The 21,986-nt window shown below is 41.4% G+C and overlaps 1 protein-coding gene across 1 annotated transcript; it reads left to right on the top strand.

The window, feature by feature from the left end:
* The first annotated feature begins 5,598 nt into the window (after nt 1-5,598).
* LOC131737810 (protein XRP2-like) lies at nt 5,599-21,552 on the top strand. Its single transcript, XM_059029461.1, has 5 exons — nt 5,599-5,921; nt 10,595-11,260; nt 17,453-17,567; nt 18,516-18,601; nt 19,176-21,552. The coding sequence occupies exons 1-5, from the start codon at nt 5,811-5,813 to the stop codon at nt 19,257-19,259; spliced, it is 1,062 nt and encodes a 353-aa protein (XP_058885444.1). The 5' UTR covers nt 5,599-5,810; the 3' UTR covers nt 19,260-21,552.
* The last annotated feature ends 434 nt before the right edge of the window (nt 21,553-21,986 follow it).

The following is a 21,986-nucleotide window of genomic DNA, read 5'->3' as shown; positions in this document are numbered from 1 at the left end:
CTTGTTGGCCTTTTTTATAGCTTCCCCACATTGTCTAGATGAAGACATTTCTGAGTCAACATAAACTCCTAGATCTTTTTCATAGATTCCTTCTTCAATTTCAGTATCTCCCATATGATATTTATAATGCACATTTTTATTGCCTGCGTGCAGTACCTTACACTTTTCTCTATTAAATGTAATTTGCCATGTGTCTGCCCAGTTCTGAATGCTGTCTAGATCATTTTGAATGACCTTTGCTGATGCAAGTGTTTGCCACTCCTCCATTTTTTGTGTCGTCTGCAAATGTAACAAGTTTGCTTACTATACCAGAATCTAAATCATTAATGTAGATTAGGAATAGCAGAGGACCTAATACTGATCCCTGTGGTACTCCACCTGGTTACCTCGCTCCATTTCGAGGTTTCTCCTCTAATCAGTACTTTCTGTTTTCTACATGTTAACCACTCCCTAATCCATGTGCATGCATTTCCTTGAATCCCTACTGCGTTCAGTTTGAGAATTAATCTTTTATGCGGGACTTTGTCAAAAGCTTTCTGGAAATCTAAATAAACCATGTCGTATGCTTTGCAATTATCCATTGTCGATGTTGCATCCTCAGAAAAATCAAGCAGGTTAGTTAGACACGATCTCCCTTTTCTAAAACCATGCTGACTGTCTCCCAGGATACAGTTACCATATAGGTAATTTTCCATTTTGGATCTTATTATAGTTTCCATAAGTTTACATATAATAGAAGTCAGGCTTATTGGTCTGTAGTTACCTGGTTCGGTTTTGTCTCCCTTTTTGTGGATCGGTATTACGTTTGCAATTATCCAGTCTGTCGGTACAACCCCTGTGTCACGAGACTGTTGCATGATCTTGTTTAGCGGTTTGTAAATAACTTTTTTTTAATTTCTTTCACCATAGAATGCATAGCCAGCATATATTTTTTTTCTAAAAATATATAAGATGGATGTTAAGTGACATTACTGTACAGTGTGCAGTTTTTCATGTGTTTTCCCTACGGTACATGTTAATCTGGTATTAGCAATTCCAATTGCAGCACTAGCCCCGCCCCCATGGGCTGTGCAATTGGAATGTTTAAGAGTTTTAAAAGCAGCTTAGTTTTAGGACCATGGAAATAATACTGAGCTCTGCATGCATTACAGATCGTGGGTGACATCTAGAGTCTGAACTGGTGTTTAATGTCGTTAAAGGTGACTCTATGATTCCTGGTTCATCAGGGCAGTTTGGGACACACAAGGTTTTTAAACCCAAGTCTTATTTGCTCAGCTGCCCTTTGCCTAGCAGGACTACAAGTACCAGAATGCACTGTGATGTGAGTTTAAAAACCCTGAACTGTCTCATAAGCAGTGTTTCCTGTTCCAGGCACCCTGCTCCTAACAACACATTTCAATACCAGACCCCTAATTGCTCAAGAATGGAATGACTCACACATTCTCACACTGGCCTCACTTATCACAGCCTACTCGTTTTACTGATAGGGTTTCTTTGTTCAGCTTCAAGGAATGATGCTATTGAAAATGCAGACATTAGTCCTGCGAATCACAAATCAGCAAAGTAATAGATTAGGAAAAATCAAGCAAACATTGAATTACTGTGATTAGTCTAAGTCTTCCTGAAACACATAGCCTAGGGGATCAGCACAGGGTTCAGCTGTTGAATGTGGTTTGAATGCAAGCACACATGTCCCTCCTTTGAGATGCTCCTTGGCTAACCTCACAGGATTCCCACCGCCTCGTCCACATGCCCAGGCTATCGTCCACATGCCAGGGCTGTCGTTCACGTGCCCGAGCTGTCATTCACATGCCTGGGCTATCATCCACATGCCTCAGCTAAGCGGGTTCAAGCCTACAAATTGCTGTTTTCTGTTCAATGTAAAATCTTCTATATAAAGTATAATTGAAATGACCTAAGTTGGGCGGTGTTGTCTTGATCTCCTGAATACTAATGGTAATAAACTGTCCTGTATATAGTACAGCATGAGGGTTTAAGGTGGTTAGTGCATTTGCTCTTTGGCAACATGGCAACCACAGCATTGCACACAACATGAAGAGGCATTAGCATTATTTTTTTGGTGAAAGGAAAACCACAACTTCTGATGTTAAAATACTAGTGACAAGCAGCCCTGGATGTTACTGACATGCATACGTAAGTACAGTATATTCCCACTGGGAGGACATCATTGAGTACTGGTATTCTACTGCTTTTTCTTATGCATGGGTAAAGCTGTTCTTCAATTTAGACCAATTGGTGTCAATCAGTGTTAAAAGCAGGGCACAGAGCAGCACAGCAAGCCTTGCCTGAGAGTCGCAGATAGCACAGGAGGAATGACAGATAAGTGACACAGCCTGGGTGTTTGTGTAGACTGCAGCGTCAGGCACAGTGGTGTGACAGTGGGGGGGGGGGGGGGGTGACATGAGGGATGCATCATACACACTCACTCTGCCCTTGAGGAAACCCATATCTCTTAGCCACTGATAATATGTCTCTGACCACGGTGAATAGAAATACTGCTGACTGGCACCTACAGTGACTAAAGAGGATGCAAAGCGATACGTTCAGGACTGAAATGCAGGAGTCTTGCAGCACACTCTCAGAGAACGGTGCAAAACGAGAGCCTTTTGATTGTTAGGTGGTGTGATTTATTTAATGAGGGCAGGAACAAGAATGTAAACACTGCGATGCGTTGACATAACATGTGCAAGAGTGCCCTCTGCTGTTCACATCTCCATACTACAGGGGCTGTACATGCTATGCAAATGATAACATGCTATGCTATCCCACAAAACACGTATACTGCACATGTATTGCCTTTTTGTTTTGTTTGAGGAAAAGGGCCAGTTAAAGTGTAGTTTCCCATACACTTTTCAAATATTTTACACTCTTATTTAATAAGGCTGTTTTACACCTTACATCAGGTGATTCGAACAACACTGTAATGAATCTGTGATACCTTTGATTGAATTGCTTTCAGATGCATTGTAACTCTGGATTGTAACTAGCCAAGCAGCACTCCAGCAGCAGGTAGACAGAGCCATCTACAGCTTTCAGATGCTGGTGACTGCTTTCGTATTTGCCAAGTTGAAGAAGGCAGCTCACAAAGGCGGCTCTTTGCTGTGATGTGCTTGTAAACAAGCGGTACTTCTGAGTAGAGGCCTGTAGGTTCTGCTGCCTAGACTACTGGAAGGAAGCATCAAGTGTTGACACTGTGTTAGAATTCATTTGATTGGATAGCTGTCAAGATTTTCCCTGGTGTTGAAGTATGTAAAGAATTTCTAATACAAAGTTCACCTTGTTTCCATTTGGCAGTTTTCATTTAACTGAAATTGTAAATGGAACTGGACATACTGTTAAACCTTTAATCTTAATTGAATACAAATATATGAGTGCATTAAAGACTGGAGCAAACATGCCCTCGAGTAACCAAGCAGTGATTCAGTGTGGTGAGGGTAATGGGGCTGCTAATACAAACACACTGAAAGAGGAAACTGGACTGAGAGTGTGTATGGAAGTTTATAGCTAGTAGCTGATAAATCAATGCAGTACAGTACATCATTGTGGCAGCTGTCTAGTTGATGTATTAAAAGTACTAAAATCATATATTGCTGTTTATTGCAACATTTCTAAATTTGCAGGGGTTTGTGTAGAGCGTTCAGACAGGCTTGGACAGTTGCATTGCAACAAGACACTTTCTTAAGCTATTTACAATCCTGTGATTCAGGAAAGGTTGTATTTGATTTGTTTATTTGCTGTTTATTTACAGAACCTATTGATGTGGAAGAGCATATTCACAGGGGTGCTGGGCTATCATCACACAGGACTTCAGATTTACAGAAAACTGTGAGAGCAAGGTAAGCCAGGTCGTCTTTACATTTCTGAAGGATGCATCACATGCATTTCACAGCTCTTCATTGCTGGCTGAGGTATGAAAGCTCAGTCTTACTGCTACCTGACTGGGGACAGCGTCTGGTCAGTGGGACAGTGACACTGGTAAACATGGAACCCATGAGATCAGGTACCAGTTTGAGAAGGGCTCAGGATCACGCCAGGGGAACCACAGTGACTGGAGGCCAGTCCTCTTCATGGGGACAACATCTGATCAGTGGGACAAACATGGAACCCATGAGATCAGGTACCAGTTTATGGAAGAAGTAACGGACACAGTGCTGGCGTGTGTTCATGGAGGAATCTGATGCTTCTCGAATGCACCTCCAAGTGCTGCTGTTTTATACTTATTATTATTATTATTATTTATTTCTTAGCAGACGCCCTTATCCAGGGCGACTTACAATTGTTACAAGATATCACATTTTGTTTTACATACAATTACATTATTATTATTATTATTATTATTATTATTATTATTTTTTTACATACAATTACCCATTTATACAGTTGGGTTTTTACTGGAGCAATCTAGGTAAAGTACCTTGCTCAAGGGTACAGCAGCAGCGTCCCCACCAGGGATTGAACCCACAACCCTCCGGTCAAGAGTCCAGAGCCCTAACCACTACTCCACACTGCTGCCCCATACAGTCTCTACACCCCTTTGTGTGCAAAGCTTAGCTGGTGGTTTATCGTTGAGTGTCAGCACCATTTCAGATGAGGTCAGTTTTATTGACACTTTCTCAGGCAATAAAACATGGTTTTCCTGATAGCAGCAGATAACAGCACACTGTGCACAGTTGCAGTCATGGGCATCTATGGGTATTAAGGGTCAGCAGTTATATCCGAGCACAATGTATCTCAGGATTAAGACAATGAACACAGTCTGCAAAGCTACGTTTCTAATATTATAGTTTTCTTTTCATGAGAAACTGTTATAAAAAAAAAATGATACTGTGCTCAGAAAAAAAATCATGTAACAAGTGGTTAGACCAAGGACAGGCCTCTCACCCAACCTGCTCATTTATTCAAGAGGTGCTGCTGTGTGAGCATGTTGCTATGAAAACACGTCTGCAGATGCTCAAGCATGCAGGAGAGAGCTCTGCCTGCATGTTCCAGGTGCTGAAACTTGGGACCTGTGGAAAAAGCTGTAAATTGTTGTAGAATTTTGGGGAATTGATTGTTTTCTGAGCAAGAGATTATTGCAAAACACGATTGAATAGGGATTGTAATCTCACAACATCCAATCAAAGATTGCTTTCCTCAGAAACAGGTAAAACATTTGCATCTTTATGGTAAGGGTTTACTCCAGTGCAAAGGGACAGTTAAAAAGGGCTTGTTGATGTTACTATACTAACAAAACAAAAACCGAGTCAGATTGCAATGCAGCCCAATGTTAATACATCTTCTAACCATATCTCCACCGACTGAACTACACCCGACTTTGTGCTTATTTTCTCCGCCTCCCATAAAATGTTAATGACAGCCAAAACGCTACTAAACTGGGATACATCAAATCTTCAAAATGTTTTGCAGTTTTTTTCCCAGCAAAACATTGTACGGTATTAGCATAATTAAGGGGCGGGGGGGTTAGGTCCGTGGCGCTGTCCAAACTCTCGGTGTGATTGGTTGATTTCGCTGCCGTAATCTGTTGGTTGGTTTTAAGATTTATTCACCCTATGATTCGCTGTTCCCTAGTAACGAATTGCCTGCTATTGATTGGCTGGCTCTTTGGGCAGAGAAACTGGAAGAGCTCGCGCAGTTTCATTGCAGCCGTAAAAAAAAAAAAAAAAAAAAAAAAAAACCTATCAGACGTGAAGCGTACTGTTTTACTGACTGCGGGCGAAGCCGAGTTTACCTTATTATTATCTGGGGTTTTGTTTCGCATTTCAAATAGGAAGTCACATCTGACACAGAAAATGGGTTGCTTTTTCTCAAAGAAATCAAAAAGAAAACCCGAGAAAGAGCAGGCGGAGACGACTACAGACGAGGAGGCACCAAAACAATACAGCTGGGACAAACGGGACAAGGTGCGTACAGTGTGAAATATCCGCAGTGTATATATTATTATTATTATGATGATGATTATTATACGATGGCAGGACGTGTCGTCTTTGAAACGCGGTCATAGTAAGTTGCTATGTGGCGGATCTGTCTTTTTATAATGTGTTTACTAATAATTGTGATACGAGTTAACAAGGCGAATGTAACAATGCGACTATAATGCAGTGGTTCAGGCCTCAGATGGGTGCTGTCCGTGTTTCTGATGCTTCCCCGCTATATTGATCGAATAACACTTTGACTTCGCAAGTTTGTCAGCTTCTTCTCTCGACCCGTTTTCCGTGCTGCCGCAGAAATGCTGTCAAGAGTGGTTGACGCTCAAGTTCGGGAATCATGTGAACAATATTACATTTCTTTCACCTGTATATTAATCGTAAATGTGTTTTTATGTATTTATTATTTGTTGTTTAACCCCGCTTACATTTCAGTGATCTACACACACAACCTCTAATCGTGTACTACTACTAGTGATATTAATACAGGAAAGAGGCACTATTCGATGCCTGGAAAAGTTTCCCTAACCTATTCCTGTGTCAGATCTGGGCTTCACGGACAGTTCGTTCATGTGGGTTGTATTAAAATGTTAATTGACCTTGAACACGAAACTAAAGACTAATTTCAAAATAAAATAAATAAATAAATAAATAAATAAACAAAAAAATAAAATCCCTTGTAAATCGTGTATGTTGAAAGACGAGTGCCACACCCCGAATCATTAGTGACTAACACAGCCGGGCTTGGGAACTCGTTGAAAACGATGCACAGTTACTGTACGCTGGTGTAATCAGCAAGGACTCGCGGGACTAAGCGTACAGTCAAATCTAACAGACATTATGCAAGTCTGGCTCGTCCTGATCAGTGCTGGTATTGTGTAGAGAGGATTAATCGTGGGTCTCTTGCACTGTCTTATGAGGGGTTCTTCAGTTGCTTACAAGCAAGAAAGAGAACCATAACGAGACTCATTTTATTATTTTAATAATTTTATTATTGTGTGTGTGTGTGTGATATATATATATATATATATATATATATATATATATATATATATATAAAATCACATTACAGAATATCACATTACAGGTTAAGAGCAGTTATAAAGTACAGTAAAATAAGATCAAATTCAAATAAGAGCAAAGTAAACAATACAGTAAGTAATTACATTTTAAGAGCGAGTTCGAGTAAGAGCAGTTTACTTATAGTAATATTTGCTTAAGATCACATAGTAAGTATGATACACGGATCAGAGTGTGGCAGTGTGGGCCAGTGGTTAAAGTCCAGGGCTTGTAACCAGTCGGTTCAAATCCCACCTCTGCCACTGACTGACTCACTGTGTGATCCTGAGCAAGTCACTTAACCTCCTTGTAGTGTTCTGCTATACCTCGTTTAGGGAGTATCGATACGATACCATGCACAGTATCGTGATATTCCATACTATCGCAATGCTTTGGATCTTATGTCCATTACGTGTTAGATGGCTGCCAAATTCCTTTTTTTGCAAGTGCAAAGTGCATAAGAGGCTAATACAGCGTTATGCTGAAAACAAGTCCCAGTGTATTCAAAGGTCATTGTCACCCACTATAAAAGTGGTAAGAAAGCTCAACACTGTGGAAAAGACACCATTTCCTTTCTTTCTTACATATAAAAAGAGAACGCTGGTGTTTCGGTCAGCTTCAAATACTCCAATTACAAGGAATCTCTTAATTCTTATATATAACAAAATAACACAGAGATACTTTTCTTGAAGCAGACTTTTTATAACTAGGCCAGATGTTTTACATACAGGGGTATCTTAGACATGCTAAAAAAATGTGCGCAAGGAATGAAAAAATGAAGCACTGTTGTGGAAGCTGATTCACATGGTACTGCAAGAAATGGCTTGATCAGGTTCTTGCTTGGAGCAATAAACAACCAAATGAGCAAGATGGGCCAAATTGACCTCCTCTTATTTGTAACATTTCTTATGTTCTTAAAGTCACATACAACATAACACCTCCATGAATCTACACTGTGCAAATATGAAACATGCTCCTGCCAATCCGTCATTTTTCACACTGCGGATCCACAGCGAGGCCACCAGACCTATAGTGCCGGAGGACAACACAGATCTGAATAGCTCTGCTGCAGACCCGCAGGCGCCCTGTTGGCCACAGGGGTCGCTGGTCACGGTGAACCGTGGATTCCCCTGCCGACCTAAGCGCCGCCCCCTCGGAACTCCCAGTCACGGTCGGCAGTGACATAGCCTGGATTCGAACCTGCGATCTCCAGGCTATAGGGTGCATCCTGCACTCCACACAGAGCGCCTTTATTGAATGCACCACTGTTCATTTTACATTTTTATAGTGTTAGATATTTTGAAAATGACCACTTCCAAATAATTTAATAATTAGTTAATTCGTGGATAAAAAAAAAAAGTATTTCTGGCAAAGAACTGCTGTACTAAAAACGCTGCTAACATACGCAATTCAATAGTGAAAAGTTCAGATTTGAGCATTATATTTAATGCTACATTTCTAAAACAAACAGGCCACTAATGTAGATGCCTTCCTCTTACGTGCTATTAGAACAGAATTCTGTTTAAGCATATTCAAGCCAAATGTCTCAGTAAAATGTAAAGTAGACAAAAGACACCACTCTGGCTGCTGTAATAAACTGTACTTTGTATTGCTTTCATGCAGAACCTGTCTGCATTGGCAGATGTTTGCAGTGTGACTCGGAAGCTTTATAGGTCCTGAGCTTTCTTCTGCAGGTGAAGCGTCACATTGATCCTGTTAGGGAAACATGCTGGCAATGAAGTCAGTATTCATTCTGGTCTTTCCACCGCTCATGCATACAATTCAAAACACAGGACTTTCACACCTATAACAATACATGCACTTAACATACAGGTCAACACAAAATCAAAAGATTATTAAAATATCGCTAATGTTTTTGACATGTAGAGTTTTAATGACACATGTCAGCAAATTAGATTTTTGCAGCTTCTAGCAAATTCACTGTAATGATGAAATAAACAAGCATAAATGAACTCCATTTTGATCAGCTTCTAGCACATTCCTGTTTTATGTATTACCTTTGCTGTGACTTTTTCATAAGTAATATGCACAGAGATTCACTTACTTAAACTAAAAGAACGGAAGAAACCACAGTAAAAGTAAACTTTGGCAAAGAGATCGGGGTGGCGATCTGAAAGATGTTTCAATAAATTGGTGGCATTTCCTCCTTTGTTTTTCACTTCTTTAAAACACTCAACATTTTGCCTGTTCGCCTTCAGCCAGATTGCTGTTGTCATCTAGCTGAAATCCAAAATTGTTCCACATCAAGCTTCTCTCTGGCATTTGCCATGACTGCTGCAGTAATTGAATTTTCCCAGAACACACAGGGTAGTTGGTCACTTCCGCTCAGCGGAAATGAGTCAGCTTAGTTCATATTGTTTTTAAAGCACACAATTAGAGTTTTGTTTTAAAAGCTCAAGAAAAAAAAAATACAAAAAACATGGTATCGAAAAACCAGGATACTTTGATATTTTTTTTACCCCGATATTAAGTATCATAGGATTTTGGTATCATGATATACCGTAGGTATCGATATACTGCAGAACAGTACTTGCTTGTGCTCCATCCTGCGGATGAGATGTTAAATCAATGTCCTATTGTAAGTGACTCTGCATATAATGCACAGTTCACAGCCTACCTCAGTAAAGCTCTTTGTGATGTGGTCCACTATGAAAGGCGCTATATAAAATAAATAAAGAAAGAACAATTTCAAATAAGAGCAGTTACCAAAAACGTGAATAAGGATATCTAAGAGTAAAATCAAGTACAAGATACAGTGAATAGTTATAATTAAGAGCAGTAGTAGAATATGGCAAGGTATGGAGCAGTTCAGTACAAGTACAAGCTGATGCAAGTGCTGGTACAGTTGGGTGCCATATAGTCCAGTATAGTCAGGAGCTGTGAGGTTTACAGATGCTGTCTGAACAGGTGTCTTGAGGAAACGCCAGAAGGTTGTCAGGGACTGAGCAATCCTGATATCCGTGGGTAGGTCGAAGGTGGAGAAGGAGCGGGCTCTGGAAGCGGGGTGAGGGTAGGTGGGTACAGCTAATCTGCAGGTGGCGGTAGAGCGGAGTTTACTGTATGCTTTTGCCTAAAGATAAGTTTAACTTTTTCAAGACACACGTCTAGACCCAGTTACTCTTAGCTGAGATGCTACAGAACAATCCTATTACTTTTAATTTATTTGTGCACATTTCATTTAAGATTATGCAAGTCTTTAAGTTGTGAATTTTATATCCAGTTATTATTGGTCATGATTGGTTTCGTTTCAAAGCTACAGATTGCATTAAAGTGTCAAATCTAATACAAGATCTAGAAAACATGCTTAGCACTTGTATGACACGCATTCCATACAGTGCTTTCTTCTTTAAAAAAACAAAACCCAACATACCGTTTTGATAACTGCTACTGGTATGCAGAACGTTGACTCAAAGCATTGTGCTGCCTTGCAGACAGCCGTCATTTGTAAATGGGTTTAAGAAGAAGATTATTTTTAGTGTGTATTTGAGTGCTCATTTAGTCTATACTATAAAATATATGTCATGAGAATACAGGTGAGAGTAATTGTGTCCTATGTTTGTTTTTTTCAGGTTGATCCAAAAGACTACATGCTGACCGGCCTCAAGGATGAAACTGTAGGTCGTTTGCCCGGCACGCTCAATGGGCAACAGTTTGCCATTCAAGACTGTGAGAACTGTAACATTTACGTGTTTGATCACTCGGCCACCATCACCATTGACGACTGCACCAACTGCAGGTTATTCCTGGGGCCGGTCAAGGGCAGTGTGTTTTTCCGAGACTGCAAGGACTGCAAGTGCGTGGTGGCGTGCCAGCAGTTCCGCACCAGGGACTGCAAGAAGATGGAGGTGTTCCTCAGCTGCGCCACCCAGCCCATCATCGAGTCCTCCAGTGGCATGAGGTTCGGCTGCTTCCAGTACTACTACCCTGAGCTCGCCTTCCAGTTCAAAGACGCCAGCTTGAGCATTTTCAACAACAACTGGAGCAACATTCATGACTTTACACCCGTGTCCGGGGAAACAAACTGGAGCCTGCTGCCCGAGGACACCGCGGTGCAGGACTGCGTCCCCCTGCCTGACACGGACGGGTTCAAAGCGGTCAGGGTGTCCACAGAGGCCAGCAGGAGCATCGTCCCAATAACCAGCGGCCAGCGGCGGAAGAACAGCGACGAGTCCTGCCTCTTTGTGTTCTTTGCTGGTGATTATACCACAGCTAATGCAAGGAAACTGACCGATGAGGTGAGGAAACCCGGTTTTCATATAGTACAGGTGCACTGCAGTAAAGTACTGAAGAGTAGAACCGCATCACAATGGCTCTGTTTGTAATCACATTCAGATAAGGGGAATTCAGCATTCTGTACAAATGCTGCATACGAGCTCAGATTTTTTGACAGCTGTATTAATGTGGTGGGTGACATAAGAATGAAAGGATGTTCTCTGTATTTTACCACACCCAGTCTGTCAGCCTGTGTAGTGCTTTGAAATGTCATCTCAATATATTGAGTGTTCTCATATTGGTTCCCTGTGCTATTTTTGCCCATGTTTAGTCACCATTAAATCAGAAGTCAGTAATACCCCCATAGACCTCATCTGACACTAACTTTGCAAACTAAGCACAGCAAAGTACTCCACTGAGTGTGATATGGGGAAGTAGCTTCAGCTGGTCAATGTTCCTTTTGTGCAATGTTTAAACAGAAGGGCTGAGTAATTGGTATGAGGAACAGGAAGCAGGGGGAGGCTAATACTACAGTCTGTCAGAGAGACATGATGTTTCTATGATAGTGCCATCAATGTGAAATACAACATTGTACAATTAGATGTTCTGTGCTTAACACAAATTGCTTAGGTACTGAAAATAAAACCATGCCCCCACCCCCCCCCCCCCCCCACACTCCAGGTCTCTATTGCACAGAAGAGCCTCATGAGAGTTATAACAGGCTGAGGTGAGGACGGTTTCTTCTGCACTACCTGCTGTAACTCAGAAAACTACATTTACCGCATCCAAATTGGACAGGAAGTCACACCTTTTGGACATTGCCATTGTTTTAGTGTATCGTCCACTTTGTGTCAGCGACCAGGGACTTTACAGCGGTGTCTTTATTTTTAGGTTGCATTTAGCTGACCACAAGCAGACACGAACATCTCAATTATGTAGGCGTAGAAGTTTAAGAAAACACAGCTTACCTTTGCGTTATTTAGTTAGTTTGAATAATTTATTTAGGCTTGTATGTGCAATTTGAGCATTGCAATTATTTTCAGCTTCTTTCCTGAGTAAATGTGAACAACACATCCCCATAAAGCATGGCTTGCTGACCACAAGGAGAGCCACGGTGGTCACGTGCAAAATGGTCAGGAGGGTGTGTACCACAGACAGGCGAAACATCACTTCAGTCACAGAAGGACCTTCTGCAGTGCTCATGCTGTAAAAAAAATAAAAATAAAAAAAACCTTCTGTACTAAATCCATATATCATGTACAGTAATGTATTTTAACTTTCATTTGTTTGGGATGTGCAAATGTGAGGCCAACTGGAGCTGCTTGAACAAATAACCTGGTTATTGTTTTAATTATAAAGACTTATAAAACGTTCTTCTGAGGAATGTCTGAACTAGTATGCCGTGGAGTGGTAAATATAATGAAATGGAATCTAAATGTCAGTACTCTTATAATCGACAATGTAGGTAGTTATTAGGCAAGCATTTATCCCCTGAATATAAAGGAGTTGCAGCAAGTAGCTAATTAGGCAAATGTGTTGATATGGTAAAAACCTCAGTATGTTATTTTAATTCATTTGCAAGATTGCAGTAAAAGATAACAAAGAAAATCCCATGCAAGGAAGCCCTTCAGCAGCAGCATAACTTCTCCTCCTGTTGTGGGTCTGCATGCGTTTCATTTCGTGTATCTGTGAATGCTGCGGCATCATTTTATTTATTTATTTATTTATTTAATTTAGTAGTCGTGGCCAATTGTTATCATTTTCTCCCCAATTTGGTATAGCCAATTTATTTTTAGGCTCAGCTCACTGCTACCACCCTCCGAAGCGTGTGCCGTCAGCAGACTGCTTCTTTTACACACTGCAGGCCCACCATGCAGCCACCTCAGAGCTTCAGCGTCGGAGGACAACGCAGCTCTGGACAGCTTACAGGCAAGCCCGCAGGTGCCTGGCCAGACCACAGTGGTCACTGGTACGTGGTGAACTGAGTACACCCTGGTCGACCTAAGCCCTCCCCCACCCTGGGCGGTGCTCGGCCAATTGTGCGCCGCCACCTGGGAGCTCCTGTCCACGGTCAGCAGTGGAATAGCCTGGACTCGAACCGGCGACGTCCAGACTATATGGCGCATCCTGCACTCCACGTGGAGCGCCCTTACCGGATGCGCCACTCGGGAGCGTCTGCATCATTTTCTTTGAGCAGCAGCACATCTTTTATCACAAATCAAGTGAAGGGGGAGAGCAGAACGCTGTCTCTAAACGTAGAGTACCTCCCTGGACTTGAGCTTTATGAAAAGCAATAGATGTTAATTGCTTGAAGTGTTTCCATGGGTACTTGCCACGGATATGGAGACCATGGTTACTGTAACACAAATAGTTGTCAGAGGCTCAGAGCCAAGGCTCAGGCTTAGATCTGATTAGCATTGCCAACCTCGCTGTAGTACAGATGGGAACGGTACTAAACATGGTCTATAGCAGTAGTGTGCAAAGTGTGGGGCGCGGAGAGTCAGTAAGGGGGGTGCGACAATGAAAGGGGCAGTTCTGCAAAATAAAACATTTAAAAAAGGATATAACATTTTAAATACATAAAATGACAGCTAATTAGTCCAAGTTCTTCCCTTTCAAATGAGCCGCTGACGAGCACACACCTGTAGAACTGGAGAAATGGTGTTTCAAGTGGCGAGTGTCAGGGAAACTGCAGTGAATAGAACCGAAATGGTGGCTTCCATTTATGGGGCGTCAAGGGGGGGGGGGGGGGGGGGGGAGTAATATTTTAACAGGTGTGTTTTCCCGGATTTTAATTTACAGTAGCCTGTACCTATCAGAGGTCTGGGTGCACACTGCACACGCTGTACAGTAGCCTGTTCCTATCAGAGGTCTGGGTGCACACTGCACACGCTGTACAGTAGCCTGTTCCTATCAGAGGTCTGGGTGCACACTGCACACGCTGTACAGTAGCCTGTTCCTATCAGAGGTCTGGGTGCACACTGCACACGCTGTACAGTAGCCTGTTCCTATCAGAGGTCTGGGTGCACACTGCACACAATGTACAGTAGCCTGTTCCTATCAGAGGTCTGGGTGCACACTGCACACGCTGTACAGTAGCCTGTTCCTATCAGAGGTCTGGGTGCACACTGCACACGCTGTACAGTAGCCTGTTCCTATCAGAGGTCTGGGTGCACACTGCACACGCTGTACAGTAGCCTGTTCCTATCAGAGGTCTGGGTGCACACTGCACACGCTGTACAGTAGCCTGTTCCTATCAGAGGTCTGGGTGCACACTGCACAAGCTGTACAGTAGCCTGTTCCTATCAGAGGTCTGGGTGCACACTGCACACGCTGTACAGTAGCCTGTTCCTATCAGAGGTCTGGGTGCACACTGCACACAATGTACAGTAGCCTGTTCCTATCAGAGGTCTGGGTGCACACTGCACATGCTGTACAGTAGCCTGTTCCTATCAGAGGTCTGGGTGCACACTGCACACAATGTACAGTAGCCTGTTCCTATCAGAGGTCTGGGTGCACACTGCACATGCTGTACAGTAGCCTGTTCCTATCAGAGGTCTGGGTGCACACTGCACATGCTGTACAGTAGCCTGTTCCTATCAGAGGTCTGGGTGCACACTGCACAGGCTGTACAGTAGCCTGTTCCTGTCAGATGAAGATGTTGATGTCCTGCTACAGTATATCCGTAATGCAATCGGTGCTGGGGCCCCACCACTGCTTCTTAACCTTGTATCTCAAACCGCTTGAGAAGCAAACAGACTTCCTGTTTTATAATGGAAAGTCTTTGGGCTCAGCACCTTTCATTCTGACCTGCAACCTAATATTGCAAATGAATTGTGGTCATACTGTGGGACCTTTTTTGTTTCCACAGACCATTAGCTCTTCTGCACGACCTGGTAAGTGCAAGGCCAGTGTTAAAGGCTTTCAATGAAAAGCTTTATGTGTGTATTTCTAGTTGTGCATCACTAATCAATGGTAGTCTTACTGTAAGCTTTGGGAGTAAAACGCTGATGCTACTGTGTTTTTTTGTTCTTGGTATTGTGTAATAAAAATGGTTTTGTGGCCATTCCAGTAAGCCCCCATGGATGTTTATTGGAATGTTTAATGTATTCAAGAACAATTTATTGAATTGTTTTTATAATTTTTCATTTTGTTTGTGTTGTTGAGCACTGTACAAGACATTTTGAATAAGGCATTACATTTATATTTTCCAAAAACATATATGCTAGAACACAGTCCAGCTTGGCTTGATGTACTGTGCACATCCATATACAGTACATGCTTAGTATACATTGTACATACTGTAAGACAACACTGGGTTAGATTTACATTGATGACTTCATATTGCTGGGTTAAGAAGCAGGTTACTTCACTGTGCTATTAAAACATTTAAGGTTGTTGCAGTTTTTTTTACAGAACATCTAGTGGTTTTGAGGCACTCAGTTATTCCTCATTTAGTAGCTGTTAAATATAATCTGCACTAAAATGATTGTCTGTAGTTAAGGATTCCTCATGACCCTGATTTATTATCCGATTGTGGAAAGCATTGAGAAACTTGCACAGTTATTATTATTATTATTATTATTATTATTATTATTTGTTTATTTAGCAGACGCCTTTATCTAAGGCGACTTACAGAGACTAGCGTGTGTGAACTGTACATCAGTTGCACAGTCACTTACAATTACGTCTCATCCGAAAGACGGAGCACAAGGAGGTTAAGTGACTTGCTCAGGGTCACACAATGAGTCAGTGGATGAGGTGGGATTTAAACCGGGCACCTCCTGGTTACAAGCCCTTTTCTTTAACCGCTGGACCACACAGCCTCCTATTAGTTACTGAGATTATTATTTTTAAGATATAACTGTGCTGTGTGTGGACAAGTGTAAACCTGGATTTGTACATATTTCAAAGTACAGCAGTTAAAGCATTTTCTTAATAATGTCCTAGTACTTGGTGCTGCAGATTTTTTTACCCACAAAAATAAATAGGCAAACAATAGTTCACGTGGCGGGAGACCGGGCTATAAGAAGAGCTTGTTAGATCGTAGGCAGCGGATGCAAACCTGAATCCCTCGAGGATGGAACAGGCAGGAGATGCAAACCTGAATCCCTCGAGGGTGGAACAGGCAGCGGATGCAAACTTGAATCCCTCGAGGGTGGAACAGGCAGCGGATGCAAACCTGAATCCCTCGAGGGTGGAACAGGCAGAGGATGCAAACCTGAATCCCTCGAGGGTGGAACAGGCAGCGGATGCAAACCTGAATCCCTCGAGGATGGAACAGGCAGGAGATGCAAACCTGAATCCCTCGAGGGTGGAACAGGCAGCGGATGCAAACTTGAATCCCTCGAGGGTGGAACAGGCAGCGGATGCAAACCTGAATCCCTCGAGGGTGGAACAGGCAGAGGATGCAAACCTGAATCCCTCGAGGGTGGAACAGGCAGCGGATGCAAACCTGAATCCCTCGAGGGTGGAATAGGCAGCGGATGCAAACCTGAATCCCTCGAGGGTGGAACAGGCAGAGGATGCAAACTTGAATCCCTCGAGGGTGGAACAGGCAGAGGATGCAAACCTGAATCCCTCGAGGGTGGAACAGGCAGCGGATGCAAACCTGAATCCCTCGAGGGTGGAATAGGCAGCGGATGCAAACCTGAATCCCTCGAGGGTGGAACAGGCAGCGGATGCAAACCTGAATCCCTCGAGGGTGGAACAGGCAGCGGATGCAAACTTGAATCCCTCGAGGGTGGAACAGGCAGCGGATGCAAACCTGAATCCCTCGAGGGTGGAACAGGCAGAGGATGCAAACCTGAATCCCTCGAGGGTGGAACAGGCAGCGGATGCAAACCTGAATCCCTCGAGGGTGGAACAGGCAGCGGATGCAAACCTGAATCCCTCGAGGGTGGAACAGGCAGCGGATGCAAACCTGAATCCCTCGAGGGTGGAATAGGCAGTGGATGCAAACCTGAAAATGAAAGGACAGAAGATTAGTTACTATTGGAGAGCTGCAAATGATTTATTATGTGATCTAGGTACAGTAGTTTTGTTAGGCTGGGTAGTCCATGATTAGGGTTAGAATGTAGATTGTGTAATTACTTGAAAATAAATAGATATTTTTAATGTATAATGTTTGCACATAACATTTGATTGTGTATGAAATCTGTCACCAAAGTGGTGTAAACAAAATGTATTCAATTTCTTTTCTTTTCCCCTTAAAGATGGTTGGAAAAGGCTTTATTCTTGTGCAAACTAAGGAGGTTTCAATGCGACCAGAAGATGCCAACAGAGTATTTCATCAGAATGCAGAAGACTACACCTCTTTGATTGAAAAAGGTACAGCCACACAAACTACGCCTGATTTCAACTTTACATTGCTTACTTAATTACCCAAAATAACTGGGTAAACTAGAAAAAGCTGGAGTTGTAATTAAAGGGCACAGGAAGTAGCTTCATCTCACTCCAACAGTGTGATTTATTCACTTTTGTGATCTTTGTTGAGGTGTGTCGGCCTGCGTTCAGGAGATGGTCTTGAATTGTAGTTGCCAGCTTCTGACAGTAAATAAGCAATGAAAATGTAATTGGCAGATACTTCCTCTTGAATGGGGTATTAACCAAGGCATCAAAAGACAAGCGTTCACACACGCACTGTACAGAGCGTCCTTAAAACCGGATTGATTACCTATCGGATTATACCCAAATGGAGTCTTACGATAAGAAGTCCCTTGACTTTTAAATAGCAATTATATTGCAAGCCTTCTTGTTTACCAGTAGACTTCTGCTTTTCAGGAATTCTGTATTTAACATTGAATCTGGTGAAGGCCAGTTATCCTGCTACCACAGTGTCGTCTGTTTTCACAGACCCTGATTAGAACTAGTCTTGGACCATCTTACCTAAGATAACATTAGTCCAATATTAGTGCTATTCAAGGTCTGTGAAACCAGCCATGTAGTTTCAATCCCTGTGCTTCCAGTAACACCTACTTTGCTGCACATCTACAGCAGGTGGATTAATACCCGCTGCACAGGAAGTGAACCTGTGTTCTTTTTCTTAGTATTTTCATCATTGATATTAGTTGACATGAAAGAACCTTTGAGTGTTAAAGAACGCCTGTATAAAAGGAACAGCTGTTCCGGGCTGACGGATTTGATGAGTAAGTTTAGCATTTCTGTAGTCGTGTGAAGCAGACTGGTTCATGATCATTCTGTATTTAGCCATGCTGCTGCTGTAGTGTCTTCTGCTAGTTGTTTGTACATGTTGTATTTGTGATGCTGTTTTTGCAGGTCCTGTTGTAGCTTTGGAGTTTAACGGAGAGGGGGCAGTGGAGGCGTGCCGCAGTATGGCAAGCGATGTCTTCAGCAGCGCCAAGGTAAGACTGATTGATTGATTATGTTGGGAGATCCTGGAAAAATGAACTCATTTGCAATATGGAAAGTTCAGTTGCTGATAACATTTTAGCATCTAATCAGGGAGCAGATAATGTTGATACAGAGGAACTGTAAAATCTAATACTGTACCTAAAAATAAGAATACAAAATGTATAAATAACAAACTATTTGAATGCTAAAAATTAAATCAAGTATTACAGTCCATGCTGTACTAATACTGACTAGTTGATGGATGTACCATACCTGCAACATTTGTGACTAGAAACTTAAAAAGAGAAATCAGATGACTTGGTTCCAGACTGCACAGTCGGATTGACGTTGATTTTAGGCAGACTAGACTTACAGATCATGACGAATCCAGTATAGACCGCTTTTGCATTGTAGAGGGGACCTCAACCAAATATTACTGCAAATAATACAGAATGCTGGTTTGTGGAGGGGCTGGATTAGACAGGTTTTACTGGACATGATAAGCTTGCTTGTATGTAGAATTGAGTTACACAAGTCATGTAGTTGTGAACCCTCAGTTTTCAATGCTGCTATTTCCCCCATCAGGTCTATGTGTCTGAAAACAAGGCTTCAGCTTGCAGAGATGTGGACAATTTCTTCAACTTTGCAGATATGCAGATGGGAATTTAAGATCACATGAAAAATAAAACAGTCGCATCATCTCTCAATTTGGTTTCTTTTATACTTCTGAGTTTTTGTTTTTAAAATCTTTTCTAACACTAGCGGTATTGTGTGTTTTTGTTTTATTTGTATTATTATTATTTGGCGCTTAAAACTTTTTTTTAGTTTTCTAAAGAAATTTGATTGTAATAAATAAAAGTAACCAAAGCATTGCATAATGTGTAGCAAGGCGTTGGGCGCCTGTGATTTAACTGCACTGTTTATTTGTTAGCTGGGTTGCCCAGGGTTATCTCTGCATAAAGAATGTCATTTCTGTGTATGAAATGTGTGTTGTATTTCATTCCGTTGTCTGTTGTACAGTTCTTATGACATGTCCATGTTTATGTCTTACATTATTAATGTACGTTTCTTTTGATAGATGGGACAAAAAACATGTGTTTCTACTTTCCTGTTGACAAATTGTCCCTCTTCTTCTTCTTCTTCTTCTTCTTCTTCTTCTTCTTCTTCTTCTTCTTCTTCTTTTCTTTTTTTTTTTTTTTAATAAAAATTATTACTTGATTGACTGTAGAAGAAACTAGCTCAGAGTGACCCGATGCATTTGGACTTTGTAGTAAAATGTCTATTTTTATCACAAATTAATTTATTTTTTTAAAAATCAGGAAATCCAAATTTTGTAGTAGCTTTTATAGTACTATATATAGTACTATAATTGTTATAGTATTATAATATAATATAATCAGTCAGTAGTGGATGGAAATGTAAAGGCAGTGTCCTTCTAAGAAACCTTTTGACTTTTTTCTACTGGGATCCATTTCCATTTGTCTTCATTCCATAAAATGGCTTGTTTTGTTGACTACAACAGTGTTTGTGTAGTGAGTCTGAGTAAATCACAATACTGTATAGCGTTAGATCCGAGTCCATTTTGATGTGGAAAGTTTGAACCTGTAAATTCCTACAGGTAGTTAAAGAGGAACATGTGCCCCTATGAAATATGGTTATTGTTTTCTTTTTCAGATTCACAGTGTTTGTCATTTTCTGTTTCAGTCATCACATCCTGGTGATTTATTTAAAACTCAGCAGTTTCAAGCAACCCAATTGCCTGAAAGGGCTCTGAACATGTCTGCTGTAACCCGAGATTGAAGCCATTAACCTGCACTCTGCCCCACTTCAACACCTGCAAATGACCACCTTTATTACAGTGGTACTGTATTTGTATTTCGAACATCCACTACAAAAGCAAGTCACATTTCTATAGCGCCTTTCATCACAAGGATCCCAAGGCGCTTCACACACACACACACACACTCACACACACTCAAATGAACAATTAAACCATTCAATTAAAAACAGTCTAATGCAGAATTTGATAGAACAGAAATTGAGATAAAAATTTTGTTTTTGAATTGTAAAAAAAAAAAAAAAAAAAGCTGGTTTGTAGAAATAGAACAATTAAAAGTCTAAACAAACATTTTATTAAATTAGAATTTAAAAAAAAGAAATGCAGTTTTGATTGTAAAATAGGAAAACCAAGATGGTTACCAGAGAAGGCATGTTTAACAGCCCCGAGAGGTCACTCAGGTGTTTTTCACATTAAAATGATACACAGCGTTGCTCTGAACAACAACAGGTGCACATGGGTTAAGATGTCTGGGAGGTTTCACACTCACACAAGGGTGCTCTTACATGTGCTCGGCTTAAACAAAGCTATTCCAGGTTCTCTGGCAGGCTACACTGTCTTACATTAAACAGATCAAGTCGAGGGATTCCACTTTATTTTGCAAAATATGTTCTTTCTGCTGTTTTGTACTGATTTATGACTGGGGAATAGATACAGTGGAATACAGAATGTAAGTTACACTAGTATGTGAATAGTTTAATTTGAAAAAAAAAAAAATAATAATAATATTGTAGTGTGATATTGCCCTTGAAAAGCCAGGCTGGCCTGTTTATATGGCTCACTTGTTACGCTCCAGTCTGGGTCTGGGGGTGTGGATTAAATGAGCTTCACTTTCTATTTTCATTGTAAAGGGTTTGCTTGAGTACATCCTTTTGTACCTTTTTGGAGGTCTTAATGTTATTCTTTTTTTTTTTTAATGGCTGAACAAAGTTGTGATCTACTTGTTGCTTAATGTGCTGTTTTGAGTAGGTTTGGATGTTTGCCTTGGTATGCAAGCTAATCCAGTGCTTCTTGGAATGACATTTTGTATATTTAAATGTTACATATTTTGTATATGATTTTATTTTGTGGCAGTGGTTGTAAATTGTGATTCACAATAAACATGAACTGGTGATGTAAATTGTTTTACGTGTCTATTGCAAAACCTCTTTTTGTTTCATCTAATGAAAGCGTTGCACTCCCCTCCCTGCCCGCCACCTCAACCAAAGTGCATTCAATTGTAATAAGGTCAACATTTGTATCGCAATTGATATATTTACATCATGGTCGGACTAGAATAAATATATATTTACAGAGGATCTTGACGTTTAAATTCCCTTTGTGAAGATCGCAGGATACATCTGTAAGGGTTATCCTCCTGTAGTTCCTGGGAAGTTTAATAGAGCTTTCTGTGAATGACACTCCACTTTCCATCGCTGCTGTTTAGCAGTAGGAATTGCTACCTGCTGTCATGCGGCTTGCCTCGAAGCACATTGTTCCACCAGTACACTATCTGGCAGATCACAACACTGACACAGGCCTGCCTGGTGCTGCCCTCAAACTTGTCTGGTCATCAGCTG

The sequence above is a fragment of the Acipenser ruthenus genome, chromosome 8 (genome assembly GCF_902713425.1).
Source record: "Acipenser ruthenus chromosome 8, fAciRut3.2 maternal haplotype, whole genome shotgun sequence".
Classification (NCBI taxonomy): Eukaryota; Metazoa; Chordata; class Actinopteri; order Acipenseriformes; family Acipenseridae; genus Acipenser; species Acipenser ruthenus.
This window is presented reverse-complemented; position numbering and strand designations above follow the sequence as displayed.